General features: G+C 34.1%; 1 protein-coding gene across 1 annotated transcript in view; it reads left to right on the top strand.

Annotated features, from left to right (window-relative positions):
• TOGARAM1 (TOG array regulator of axonemal microtubules 1) overlaps positions 1–15,013 on the top strand; it is a 105,829-nt gene that overhangs the window by 40,806 nt on the left and 50,010 nt on the right. The window contains 5 exon segments of the mRNA XM_036028830.1: positions 354–454; positions 2,663–2,812; positions 8,572–8,670; positions 10,427–10,602; positions 11,097–11,253. Of these exon segments, the coding sequence (XP_035884723.1) occupies positions 354–454; positions 2,663–2,812; positions 8,572–8,670; positions 10,427–10,602; positions 11,097–11,253 (683 nt within the window).

The raw sequence follows: 15,013 nt of genomic DNA, 5'->3' as shown, positions 1-15,013 counted from the left end.
AAAGTGGTATTATTTACTAAACTCATTTGTTGCTGATCTCTTATTTATCATATAGTTAAGTCTTTTTTTATATTATTGTATATGAAGGAAGATATTAAATTAGATAATTAGAATCATTTCATTTAGTTTGGAATGGACTCTCTTTGGATTAGTAGTTCTTTGGACCCAACAGAAGATTAGTACAGTAAAAGTTGGAGAGTTTTACATTCCTTTGGCCATCATTTCATGAATAATTAAGAATGACTATGTTGAAAAGGTTGGAAGTTCAAAAGGTGAACCAGGAGTACCAATAAAAAAGAATGTTTGATTGAAGATCTTAAAAAGTTCATTGAAATTACTTTGTTTAATTTTAGGTCAGATGTATTTCCAACATTTGGATCAAAACCTTGTGTAACAAGACTTTCTTCTGCAAAGAATAAAATCTTCCAGATAGCTGAACAAAGCCCCTCTATAGGTATTGTATGACTGTTTTATAAATATGATTTATAGAAAGTATGATTTTTATTGTAAGTGATGTCAAAAATGATAGTACATTTAAGAGTTAGAATTTTATAGTTACCAGTCTGTTCTCTATATCTTTAACCTTTTTTTATTCCACATATAAGGAAGAATGTATGGTATTTTTGTCTCTTTCTGTCTTAAATCACATATTGTGATGCCCAGAAGTTTCATCCATGTTGTTGCAAATAGCAAGATTTCATTCTTTTCTTATGGCTAATATTCCATTGTGTATATATCACATCTTTTTAATCCATTCATGCATAGGTAGATACTTGGGGTATTTTTCGGGCCATAAGATGCACCTAGGTTTTAGAGGAAGAAAATAGGGAAAAATTTTGAGGGAAAAAATGTGGTAAAATATTTAATAACGTAAATGACATAATATTTCACCAATGTAAATGTAAAGCTACATTCAGACTGTAAGACGCACCCCCATTTCCTCCCAAATTGGGGGGTGTAAATTGGGGGGAATGTAAATACATTCCCACCAACAGTGCATAAGTGTTCTCTTTTGTCCACATCTTCACCAATACTTTTTATTTCTTGTCTTTTAGATAGTAGCCATTCTAACAGGTATGAGGTGATATATCATGATTTTTATTTGCATTCACCTGATGATTAGTGATGCTGAGCATCTTTTTATGTACCTGTTGGCCATCTTTATATTTTCTTTGGAAAAATTTCTATTCAGATCTTCTGCCCATTTTTAAATTGGATGTTATTTTTTTGCTATTGAATTGCATAAATTTCTTAAATATATTTTGGAAATTGACCTCATAGCAGGTATGTTATTTGCAAATATTTTTTTTCATTCTGTAAATTGCCTTTTCATTTTGTTGATGATTTCCTTTACTGTGCAGAAGCTTTTCAGTTTGATGTAATCCCACTTGCTTATTTTTAACTTTTGTTGCCTTTACTTTTGGTGTCAGTTCCAAAAAGAGTATCACTAGGCCTGATGTCAAGGAACTTATCACCTAATCCATTTGGGTTGATTTTTAAGTATTTTGTTTTTATAATCCTCACTCAAGGATATGTCTCTATTGATTCTTTTTTTCAAGAGAAATATTGGTGTGAGAGAGAAACATTGATCGGGTTGCCTGCTGTATGTGACCCAACTGAGGGTTGAACCTGCAATCTTTTGGTGTACAGGACAATGCTCCAACCTACTGAGCCACCCAGCCAGGGCTAAAAACGTTATATTTTTATAACGTTTTATAATATTTTATAATAGTATTACTATTTAGTGGTTTACCTAAGAGCTATATATAAAAATGAATGGTGACTCAAATATAAATTGCCTAGGGTTTTCATTTAGTAGACATTTTGTGGTTTTTCTCAGCTATAGAGTATTAGTATAGGGTGGTCAGTTTAAACATTTAAACATATAGATTAAAATTTGTTAAAAAGAGGTCTATGTAGAGTTTTGATTTATTTTTAATTCAAATAGTGTAACATTTGGGAATTTATAACATGCTAGACACTGTGCTAAGCCCTTTACGTCTGTTTTCTTCATTTCATCCTCACAGCAGTTCTGGAAGAAGTACTACTGTTACCCCCATTTTACAAATAAGGTTAGGTGTGTTGCCCAGGTTTTGTCAGTGGTTTAAATGGCAGTGCTATGATTTTATGCCAGGAAGCGAGATTCCAGATTATGAGCTCTTAGTGACTATGTAGTGTACTGCCCCACCAGCCAGACCAGGATAGATACATTACACAAGAGTAGGAGCAAAGAGAGAAATGAGGAATATAGGCACCTCTCAAGACACAGTTTAAACATTCTAGTTAATTTTTATTCTTTTTGTTGTAAAGTTTAAAATGTCATTTAAACATTAAATGCTCATCATATTTCTAAATAGATACATATTTGATTATCTCTTTAACATTGAATTTTGTATTTCATTGTAATTTTAAAGCCTGTTTTATAAAATGTTGTAGGATGGCTTATAATAAATTTCTTACCTGCTTATAAGTAAAAAGTATTAAAAAATTTAAAATAAGATACAATTTAAAAAATTACTGTAATGTTATAATTTCAACTGCTATGTTACTGACATTTTTAAAAGGCTAGAAGGCAATATAGACTTAAGAGGGGAGGTATATATCTCTCTATCCCATTACCTAAATCATTCAAATAAATATTTTTATGTATTTTATTTTATAGGGATTGCAACAACCAATGTAAGCATAATTGGTCAGCGTATGAACTCGGGGTTTGGATGTGGTGATTTTGAAGATAATAGGCCATATGACATTTCATCTAGTGTTTTAAAAATACAAAATAAGGAACACCCAAGACATAAGCATACAAAAGGTTAGTAAATTTCATGACAAGTTAAATTTTAAGATTGAATGTCTCTAAATCAGAATCCTCCCTAAGCATGCCAATAAAGAAACATTAACTGAGATTTCTCCGTTTTGAGATTTTTTTTCTCTTACCCTGCTGTTGATAATGTTGTTACTTAAATAACTTAGCTAAGAAGAAGAACACACCAATTCATCTATTGGCTTATGGGCCTGCCTGAGGAGGCATTGCAGGGTAGCAACTGCCCAGCAGGTTAAAACTAGGGAATCCCTACTGATACTGTCCCCTACTCCCAGAACACACACACACACACACACACACACTTTTTAAAAAACACATTTTACCACTAAGATGGGGTGGAGAAATCATCTGAGTAAATGACTCTCAAATGCCTACTTTAGGCTGAAACCTTGAGTAGAACTACAAACCGGAATGTATAATAATTTCCCTGTAGGAGAACCTGGGAAGGCTTCTTTGTTTTCCCTAATAATTTACACTCTTTGTTTGTTTTTTTAACTTAGTTAGCAAGTAGCATTTCTGTTATTGCCCTGTCCATTTTTTCAGAGATCTTGTTATATCTACATTTTAAAAATTTCCCTTTGGGTAAGGAGTGATTTTGAAGAGTATAAATATTTAAATAGAATAATTGGAAGTCATCCAGTAAGTATAAGTGTAATCATCCAGTAAGTGTAAGAAGCTGTCATTTTTTTTTGTATGACAACAGTGGTTGTAATAAGGTCAACTTTTGTTATTTCTGATATTATAAGTCATATGTGTGCAGGCAATTAGGCATTCTAGGACATGTATATGTTTTGTGGAAATAACTCAAATTGAGTTAAGAGACCTTGGTTAGAAACTGGTTTTTTTTTTGTAAATTCCTTAAAATTGAATCTATAATATAATTCAGTATCTGTTCTTTGTGGAAGAGATCAGTTATTCATTGTGGTTTTTTCTTTAAAGATTTTATTTATTTATTTTTAGAAGAGGGGAAGAAAGAGAGAAAGAGAGGGAGAGAAACACAGATGTGTGTTTGCCTCTTGCATGCCTCCTACTAGGGACCTGGCCTGCAACCCAGGCACATGCCCTGACTGGGAATTGAACCAGTGACTGGTTCTCAGGCCAGCACTCCATACACACCAGCCAGGGGAGTTATTCATTGTTTTTATAAAAGAGAATGACAGGGTTTTTAAAATATATTTATTTTTATAATAATTGTTTTGAAATAATTGCTAAATATATTCATTCACTGCTAGTGCTATCCATTTTTGGATAGCAGAATCATAAAAATATGTATATCTTTTGACCAGCAGTTAATTCTACTCCAGAAAATTACTTCACACTCACACTTCCAATTCTAAGCCAAACATGATCTCTCTAGTCAACAAGAATAAACATGTTCAAACCCAAACTTACCTTCCTTTCAGACGTGTTTCTCTTCCTTTGTTATCCATTTCTATTAGTAGCATCAGCATTTTCCCAGTTATGGAGACTTAAAACTTTAGCATCTTTTCCTTACCCTCCAGGTTTAGTCAGTGGCCCATCCTACCAGTACTTCTCAGTTTAACTTGGGCCTTCATTACCTCTCCCTGATAATTACAGGAGTTTTCAGCTCAGACATCTTGCCTTTTATTTTTTGTCCCTTTTTATGCAGGCTGCATACTCATCCAGAATTCTCTTTTTAAAGTAAAGACACCCTCTCTTGCACTTTCAGAAACTTCAGTGGTTCCCTGTTCCCACATAATAAATTTTCTACTCTGTAGCTTAATTTTTCATATCCTTAAGAATCTTACCTTAGCTTAACTTTTTTTTTCTTGCATGATTTCATACTGTTGTACCTCCTTTCATGTCCTATGCTTTCGCATTTTTTAATACTAGCAGTTTTTTTAGTTAGCGTGTATGGTCTGCCTGTATGCCCTTTCCCAATCTTAATGTGTCCAGATCCTGTCTGCTCTTTGAATACTGAAAGCCATTTCTTTAGAAACCTTTCCCCACTGTCCTGGGCTGAAGTAGGATAAGATACTTAAAAATAAAGATACTGTTATCTTTATATCCCTCTTACGCTTTGTATATAAAGGTGTTCAGTGCCACATGTTAAAGGAATGGAGTGGTGATGAGCCATTCAAAACTAATAGTGTAGCCGTGGGCATAGTCACTTAAAAATTACATTCTCAAATCTGCTTAATACTGAGTGCAGTGGTACAGCAAATGAAAAGGCTTCCAGAAGAAATATCACAATGAGTTGCATATTTGAGTGAATTCATATTGTAAGAAAACTCAGGCTTTTATAGGACTAGATCTCAGAACCATCTCTGTTTCCTATTCCTCTCTTCTGCTGGTTACCCTTTGAACCTGCTCATTTTCTAACATGATAACAATCTGGAACTCAATGAATGACTTGAGAAAATGATTAATAATGGATGCTTAGAGTGTCAGCAAACTAGATTCCATGAGTTAATATTTTCTCTTTCTCTATTTGAGTATACTAGACAGAATTAACCAAAAGAAATTATATAAGGATAGTTTATATCTAAAGGATCTTTTAAAATATTTTCCTTTATATTTTAGAAGTGAAATTTGAGCAATATTTCTTTCAGTATATCTTCATTTAGAAGAAAATATAGTGTAAAAATTAAAAGTAATATTGAAAATGATTAGTTATGTCAGCCTCTCTGATAAATGAAGTTAAATTACTTAAAGTAACATGTATTTTATATACTTTCTCATGAAATTTGTCTAATTATTGAATCATCTTGGTAGTTTATATATAAACTGAAGATTATTATTGAGAAAATTGTTTCATTTACTGAAATTTTCTTCCCTTTGTTACTGAACACCTGTTGGGGCTATCAGATGTTTCTGTTAGTTGGCATGTGCTGTTACAGTGAACATTAATTTTGATTATCCCAAATTGTACTTAAAGGAAAATATGAAAAATGATCACCTACATGAGTTTCTTTCTTTAATCTCTGCCATGTTCACACATAGCCAAAACAAGTCATTAGCTTTAGCAAGTTAGCAAAGTAATTTATCTGCTTAATTTTTGTCACATTTTATTTACTAACTATTTTTGTCTGATACATATAATTATTATTAATGCCTTTTTTCATGTTCATACAAAGATATGAGCATATATAAATAGGTTCAAATAATAAATATGTTCTACTCTTTGCTTTTGTTTTTAACTTTAAATAACTTCGTATTTTTTTACTTATACTTGACATACACTATTATATTAGTTTCAGGTGTACAACCCAGTGATTTGACATTATATAACTTACTAAGTGATTAGCCCAGTAAATCTAGAACCCATCAGATACCACGTAGTTACTACAGTATTATTGACTATATTCTCTATGCTGTACTTTACAATCCCATGTGTGTTCTGTAACTACCAATTTATACTTTGAAATCCCTTCACCTTTTTCACCATCTCCCCAACATCCCTCCCATCTGGCAACTGTCAGAATATTCTCTGTATCTAAAGTCTGTTTCTGTTCAGCTTGTTCATTTATTTTGTTTTTTAGGTTCTGCATGTCACTGAAATCATACAACATTGTATTCCTCTGTCAGACATATGTCACTCAGCATGATACCTTCTAGGTGTACCCATGATGTTGCAGATGGCAAGATTTCATTCTGTTTTTATGGCTGGGTGATATTCCATTGTACATATCTACCACTGCTTTATCTGTTCATCTGTTGATGAACCCTTAGGTTGCTTCTATATCTTGGCTGTTGTAAATAACACTGCATTGAACATATGGATGTGTATATCTTTTTGATTTAGTGCTTTGGGTTTCTTTGGATCAACACCCAGAACTGGAACTACTGGGTCCTTCTTTGTCTCCTGTTATATAGTCTTTGTTTTAAAGTCTATTTCATCTGGTATAAGTATTGCCACCCCAGCTTTTGATTGTTTGCTTGTTTGTTTCCATTTTCAGGGAATATCTTTTCCACCCCTTTACTTTCAGTCTTTAAGTGTATGGGGTTTTTTTAAAAAAATATTTATTTATTTTTAGATAGATGGGAAGCAGGGAGGGAGGAGGAGAGGGAGAGAAGTATCAGTCAGTGTGTGGTTGCCTCTCACATGCCCCTTGCTGGGAACCTGGCCCTCAACCCAGACATGTGCCCTGACTGGGAACTGAACCAGCAACCCTTTGGGCCACACCAGCAATCCATTGAGCCACACCAGCCAGGGCTATGTGTATTTTTTTATCTGAATTGAGACTCTTGTACACAACATATGTAAGGGTCTTGTTTTGTTTTCCATTCAGCCTCCATATATATCTTTTGATTGGAGAATTTAATCCATTTGCATTTAAGTTCATTGTTGCTAGATATGTATTTATTGCCATTTTATTACTCATGTTTTTAATCTTTTTTTCTTGTTAAAAAAGCCCTTTTACCATTTCTTACAATACTTGTTTGGTGGTAATGAACTCCTTTAGCTTTTTCTTGTCTGGGAAATTCTTTATTCTTCAATTATAAATGATAGCTTTGCTGGGTAGAGTACATTCTTGTTTTTCATCAGTTTGAATATTCTGTGCCAGTCCCTTCTGGCCTGCAAAGTTTTTGTTAAGAAATCAGCTGACAGTCTTAGGAGATCTTCCTTGTAGGTAACCAACTGCTTTTCTCTTGATGCTTTTAAGATTCTCTCTCCGTCTTTAACTTTTGGCATTTGAATTATGATGTGTCTTCATGTGGGCCTCTTTGGGTTCATTTTGTTTGAATTTCTCTGTGCTTCCTAGACTTGAATGTCTATTTCCTTCACCAGGTTAGGGAAGTTTTCTGTCACTTTCCCATAGCTTTTCAAATCTTTGCTCTCTGTCTCTTCCTCTGAAGAGGCACCTTCAGAGCTGAGACATCCTTCTTGATTTTTATCTCCCTCATGTGCATGTGAGATAAGCTTGTTCCCTGTCTCTGCCCCTCCTACCAGTTTCAGTGTGGCTTCTTCTTTATATCTTCAGTTGTAGGATTTCAGTTCATCCAGATTTCTGGAGGTTATGAGTGATGATTGTTCTGTAGTCTAGTTGTAATTCTGATTTGGTTGTAGGAGGATTCAAGTATTGTGTTTACCTATACCTCTCTTTTGACTGGATATTTGCTTAATTTATTTAAGCAGTTTTTAAATTAAATTTACCATAGTTTTCTTTCATAGGCCCTAAATTAATTATATTTTGCTTATTTTTTCTGCCTTATAACATTCATCTGACATAGATATATTGAATACCTGCTATGTGCCAAGCACTGTACTAATTGGCCCTGGAAAAGAATGATGATCAAAGCTAGACACAGGTTCTATCCCCACAGAGCTTAAAGTCTAATGGGAGAGAGGATAATTAAATAAATAATTACAAACTCAGGTAAAAGTTAACCTAGGAAAGTACAGATTGCTGTGAGATTGACTTGATCCGTTTCCATGGGTTAGAGGCTTTACTTCATGGTTACCCTTTTGTTACTTGACAGTCATGCTCTGCCTATTTTCTTGTGCATGTTTCCCACTAACCCAGGCATGTGTAAACTTCTTAAAGGACGGAGGGTTTCTTTTCTCTCTGGTGCCTAGTTTATACTAAGTATTCTAGTGATAAATATTTGTTGAATTAATGAACATGTGTGAATAAGTACATTGTAAATTCTTTGTATGAAATAAATTTCCACTTTTTAATAAAAACATTGTAAAAAAGGAAAATAAAATACCATATTATGCTATCTTAAAATACTATACAGTATATAATAAGTATTTTTAAATGTGGGTTTTTTTTCTCTAGGATTTACAGGGTCATCATCAAATTTACAACAAATTTCCAGTTCTGACATCACATCTACAAATACCTTATCAGAAGATTCAGTAGTAGTTGTTGGAAAAGGTATTTTAAAGTTATTTAGCTTTCTAATTATATTTTATGTTCTTCACACATAAGCAAAATATATCAATAAAGAATAGAGTGTGATTCAGGTGCTGAATAGAACTTCCTTTTTGAAAAGTTATTAAATTAAAAGAATTAGAAGTGCATACTTCACATTTCTATTCTCTAGACTACAGTAAATTCATGTCAGTGATTTTCAGAGAAATTTTTTGTGTACATAATAGCTACAGTTTGGATACTTGAGACCTTTTTAGGATAGCTAAGGCAGTTTTAGCATAGTTTAAATTCAAATGGTAGTTCTTATTTGTAAGCTTTTAGTAATCAATATAACAATATAATTTTATCACTGCTTATATAGTGTCTAGCCAAATCAGAATTAACACCTGTTATGCATTTCAGGGGGGTTAGGGGACATTTGAAACACATTTGCAAATATCTTTTAAAATTAGGTAGGGTTTTCCAGCTTTATTGATTTTTAATTGATAAATAAAATTGTAAGATATTTAAAGTATAAAACTTGATCATTTGATATCCATACACATTGAGAAAGGATTCCCCTACCACATCCCAACTAGTCTATTTTTTAATTGAAAAACTAGAACATAATGATAGGCATCAAGAGTATACATCTTATTTTTGGTAAATAGAATGAAATGTCTGGAAAGCGTTTCTAAATTCCTTGCCTGATAGAGTCTCATTAGGTTATTTTAAGGTCCTTTTCAGATTGCTTCCAACCTACTCTTACAAACTTATTTTCTGTTATTTTTCTACTTGCCTCATGACAAACCAAACTAATTTATTCACTCCACATACAGGCTTTATACTTGTTTAGCTCTGCTTATTAAGCATCCCTATTTTATAGGATGTCCTTCCCTCCTTCCTCTTGTCTCCAAATCCATTGTGTTTCTAATCCCCACTCAAATCTTTGTTCCTTGAAACCATCTCAAACATAGAGCATACTGACCTTTTCTTCCTGTAAACTCAGCACTTATATATGTCATTTGACATTATGTCTTGTGATACTCTTATCGTTCTGTTAAGGTATATGCTTTTATGTTCTATGATTATTTAATGTTTTTCTTATTAACTATGTTTATGATTATTATGTTTTTCTTATATTAACTATGTTTATTTCTTGAAGGCAATAGCCTTGTATTTTTAAAAAATTTTTTTAATTTTCTAAAATTCATTTATTTATTAATTTTTTTAGAGAGGGGAAGGGAGGGAGATAGAGCAGGAGAGAAACATCAGTATTTGGTTGCTTCTCATGTGGCCCCCTCTGGGGACCTGGCCCACAACACGGGCATGTGCCCCGACTGGAAATTGAACCGGTGACCTTTTCGTTCACAGCCTGCACTTACTCAATCCACTGAACTACACCAGGCAGGGCTAAATTTTTATTGATTGATTTTAAAGAGCATGAGAAGACATTTTTTGTGTACATAATAGCTACAGTTTGGATACTTCTAATACCTTTTTAGGATAGCTAAGGCAGTTTTACCATAGTTTAAATTTAAATGGTAGTTCTTTTTGAAAAACACAGAGAGACACATTGATTTGTTGTTCCACTTATTTATGCATTTATTGGTTGATTCTTGTATTTGCCCTGACTGGGGATTGAACCCCCAACCTTGACATATTGGGACAACACTCTAAGCTACCAAGCCAGGCTGACAAGAGCCTTGTCTTAAACTGTGTTATCCAGAGGGATGTCACATAAATATTCAGTGGCAATTTGATTGTTCATTGATTTCAGGTGTATTTGGAAGTCCAAATTCAGCACCAGCAACCTGCAGCCAATCAGTGATATCTTCTGTGGAAAATGGGGATAAATTTTCAGTTAAACAAAATATTGAACCACCATCAGGGATTTATGGAAGAGCAGTTCAACAGAGTATTCCATCGTATCTTGATGTTGAGAATGAAAAAGATGTAAGGGTATTTGCTTAATTTTTAGGGTGGTAACTTTAAGCCTATACTAAATTATTGTTTTGTATCAGATTTGGGTTGGTGAAAGTATTCAATTAAAATTTTTAAAATTTCAATATAATTGAAAATTCTGATGTTTAGTCATTTAAATAATAAATTGTTTTTCTTTTCCACCAAATATATTCACATTCTGGTATAAAGCACCTAGTATATTTTATACTATGCATGTATGTGTATATATATATATGTGTATGCATAAATAATTTTCTGGGATATAATCGAGTAACAGACTAATATCCTGAGGTACAAATTCAGTTGGATATTAGTACCAAATAATTCTACTCTATTTTAGAATTCCTGAAATAAGAACTAAGAAATGTATAGTTTATTTTGTATATAGATATTTAATGTCTATATATAGTTGTCTCAGATGAAGGTAGTTATTTTAAATGTCAAATTTCCTGAATACTTTCAGATATTTCAACTCTTTCATGCAGATCAAAATCTCCGTTTCAAAATCTACTTTTGACAAGATAAAACAAAAAAGAAGAGAGGAAAAAAAAGAACCTTTTGACATTAAAGATTGTGAAAAGAAGGAACAGAATCCTGGGGGACAAATGAAACATATAGGAACTGAGAAAATGGCATCTGAAAGTAAGTGGAATTTTGCTTGTGGTGTGTTTTTCTAACTAGTAATTCTTTAAAGCTAGTGTACTATCATTTAGCTGAAGTTGATATGCATGGCTATTAGTGGAATATGCTGAACTTTGCAAGACCCAGTAGCTTCTATTATAATAAATATTATTTCTCATAAAGAGAAAGCTGATTGATTGTTTTTCTCTTTTCTAGACTTAAATATTTTTGAAGATGAGGTGGGAATATCTAAAAATGAGAGTTGCTCTTTAGAGAACATTACTTTCAACCCTGTTTTCAAAGAAGGGGCCAGTTTTAAAAGGTCATCATCTTTAGTGTTCTCAGATTCACGTAAGTCAACTTGTTTAAATGTAAAGAGTAATGTCACAAAATGCTTGTTAAACTGAAGAGACCACATCTGATAGTTCCTTTGTGATGGAGAGAGCACTAAATTAGTAGGAGTCATTGGATAGATCTGGCTTTTTAAATGATGTGGGGGACCCCATTCCTCAGTGTCCTGGAGTCACGGGTGAAATGAGGCTATCAACGTAAGATCTGCTTGGGGAGAAAAGGCTGGCTAGTTTCTCAGAGGAGAGAAGCCCCAAGCCTTGAGGCTTTTGTATTAAGAACTATATGTTCAGGGGTATACAGCATGCAAGCAAAGCTCATCAATCAATGTCTAAAGGCCATAGTTACAGAAAACAGATATTATCTATAGATAACAATTGAGGAAACCAGAGGTCTGCCTTGGGTCAGGATCTGTTAGATATGCTGACTCCAGAGGGTCATTAAGGCATGATTCAAGAGATTAGGAGTTCACTCCTTCTGCTTTGGATTTAGGTATCTGATTCCTGGCAACAGGGCTAATGCAAAACAAGCCTCAAGGGGTATAATGCATTCTTTAGACCTGATTTCCTATGGAAACCCTCAGTGCTGGTACCAAGTCATGCCTGCCTCCCAGCATTCCCAGTGTTCTGGTTAAGACTTACATTACAGACCTTCATTCAAGGCCTGGCTTGCACAGGGCTATAATTCCCAGTATCACACAAAGTGGTCCCCAACAGAATATCAGTTCTGCCTTTTAATGAGCTTTGTGACCTGGAAACAGGCCTCATTTTCTGCCCTTATAAATATTTAAATTATCTTAAAAGTCCAGATTATCTCAAAGATCTCTTCTGTATTCCCTGCAAATATCTGTTTTGGTGAGGAGTGATTTCCCATTTTATAGGTAAAGTAACTGAGATTGTAAAGCTGGTTTGTATTAGGTCATGATTTTTTTAAATTATCTTTATCATTTATTCTGTCTCTCACTGAGTACTGAAAGGTCCTATACCTGGCCAGAAGTAGGTTCCATGTTTTCTGTATTGTGGTTTTGTTTTTTTTTTTAACTGTGGCTGAATTTATTTAAATGACTGCCAAATGCTGTACTACATTCCTGACTCTTTTGTAACTGTGCAACTTATCCTGGGAGTGAAGTCCAGGTGGAAAGGCAATGTCCCTAGTCTCTTCAAGCAGGCCTCCAAGGGCCTAGTGCACCTTCCCTGGACACTGGCTTTGACAAGAGCAGGCCAGTTAGTTAACAAGGGGCCCTGGGCCATGTCACAGCTACCTCTGTGGACATTTGGAATAGGGCTGAGCCACTATGGCAGACATTGGCCACTGTCAGCAGCAGGGGATATGGGCCTTTCTTATTCATCTATTTCCTTCTACTGGCATAGGACCAGATCTACTCTTCTCTGTGAGATCACAGCCAACTTTATACAGGAGTCACATACTGGAAATAAAATCACAACCAGAAAGGGCATGCCTGTGAGTTTTAAAATAACAAAACCATCAACTCCTTGGTCCTCTAGGATAATTTTCTCAGCCTTTGGGGAAATAAAAACATTAATTTCCACTTGTGAAAATAGATGCAATGTGAGCCGTGTCAAATGGTCACACTAAATATATCCCACTGCCTAATTGTTAAGATAATTTATTTATAAAACAGGTCATAATACTAAGCTTCTGGTTCGTTCTGCCAATGTACAAGCTACAGATGCTTGCTTGGTAGCTGAGAGGCACTCATTAGTAGCATTTGAAAACTGAGTAAAAATCTATATAAAACAAATATTCAAATAGTTTCCATAGAAACACAGATAAGTGGATCCTATCTCCTAGTCTTTCAAAATGTTCCATTTGTGCCACTGCTACTTACAAAGGCATTTTCAAAACTAGCAATAATTCATTTATTCAGCTTCTCATTGAGTACTTCCAGGGTTCTGTGCCTGACTAAGAGTAAGCTCCTGTACTGTTTTAAAAATATTGAATAGGTCTTAGTTTATAGTAGCAATTAAGTTAAATCAGAAATTGAAATGAATCATTGTGGAACTAAAACAAACAGTAGTATGGATTATTATTTTTGTTTATTATTATTAGTTATTTGTGAGGAATAATCTGTGTAAACTATAATAAACAATCTTAAATTTATGGGGTCCTGAAGTTTAGATATCAAACAAGAAAACCAGGGAGTATAGAAAAAAATTACATAAATACATTGGTACCTTTGTACTCATTGTTAATTTGTTCTGAAACTCATGATGAGTGGCCCAAACCAACGAGGGCTGAGTAATGAAGCATTTTATTTTGCGGGGGCGGTCGTTGTGATTCATACAAGTTCTAGTAAGTGTGACAACTCCCAAGCAAGCACCAGGGCTGAAACATTTTTTTCTAATCAAAATGCAAACCAAAATAGGGTTTGACACATTCTGAAGCCTACACATACTGAAGTATGACAATATGACCTTGTACAACATATTAACCTCTCAAAGATAAATATAAAAGAGATTTGAACTAATCTAGATAAATGCCTGAAGTTCTTTCTAGCTTGTATTTCTTTTATAATGCAAGATGTCTTGAAAACTGTTTAAAATCTGTATCCTAAAAATGATTACCAAAAAGGAGGTTTGGGCGGGGGAGGGTGAAATAGGTGAGAGGAGTCAAAAGGTACAAAATTTCCAGTTATAAATTAGATAAGCAATGGGGATATAATAATGTACAGAGTGGTGACTAGAGTTAATAATACTGTATGGTACATTTGAAAGTTGCTAAGAGAGTAAATCTTAAAAGTTCTGCCCTGGCTGATGTGGCTCAGTGGATTGAGTGTTCAGCTTCGAAGCAAAGGGGTTGCCGGTTTTATTCTCATTCAGGGCACATGCCTGGGTTGCAGGCCAGGTCCCCAGTAGGTGGTGTGCAAGGGGCAACCACACATTGATGTTTCTCTCCCTCTCTTATGCCTTTCCCCCCTCTCTAAAAATAAATAAAATATTTTTTAAAAATGAGTTCTTATTACAAGAAAAAAAATTTTCCCTGGCTGGTGTGGCTCAGTGGATGGAGCACCTGCCTCTGAACAAAAAATTGCCAGTTCGATTACCAATCAAGGACATGCCTGGGTTGTGGGCCAGGTCCCCAATTGGGGGCGTGCAAGAGGAAGCTGATCGATGTGTGTGTCTCTTGCACATTGATGTTTCTCTCCCTTTCTCCCTCCTTTCCCCTCTAAAAATTAATGAAAATTTTAAAAGAAAAAAAGTCTAGCGACAATTTCGCTAGACTTACAGTAGTGATTATTTTGCACTGTCTACAAATACTGAATCATTATGTTATACTCCTTAAACTAATATAATGCTATATTGTTGATTATACCTCAATTTAAAAAAATAAGATAAAATTTGTTTAAAAAGAATTTTGTGTCCTCAGAACTAATAATTGTTGAGATTATACCTAATGAGAGATGTTGGCCTAT

This window comes from Phyllostomus discolor, chromosome 1 (assembly GCF_004126475.2).
Source record: "Phyllostomus discolor isolate MPI-MPIP mPhyDis1 chromosome 1, mPhyDis1.pri.v3, whole genome shotgun sequence".
Taxonomy (NCBI): domain Eukaryota; kingdom Metazoa; phylum Chordata; class Mammalia; order Chiroptera; family Phyllostomidae; genus Phyllostomus; species Phyllostomus discolor.
Note: the sequence above shows the minus strand (reverse complement) of the source record. Positions and strands in the feature narration are given on the sequence as shown.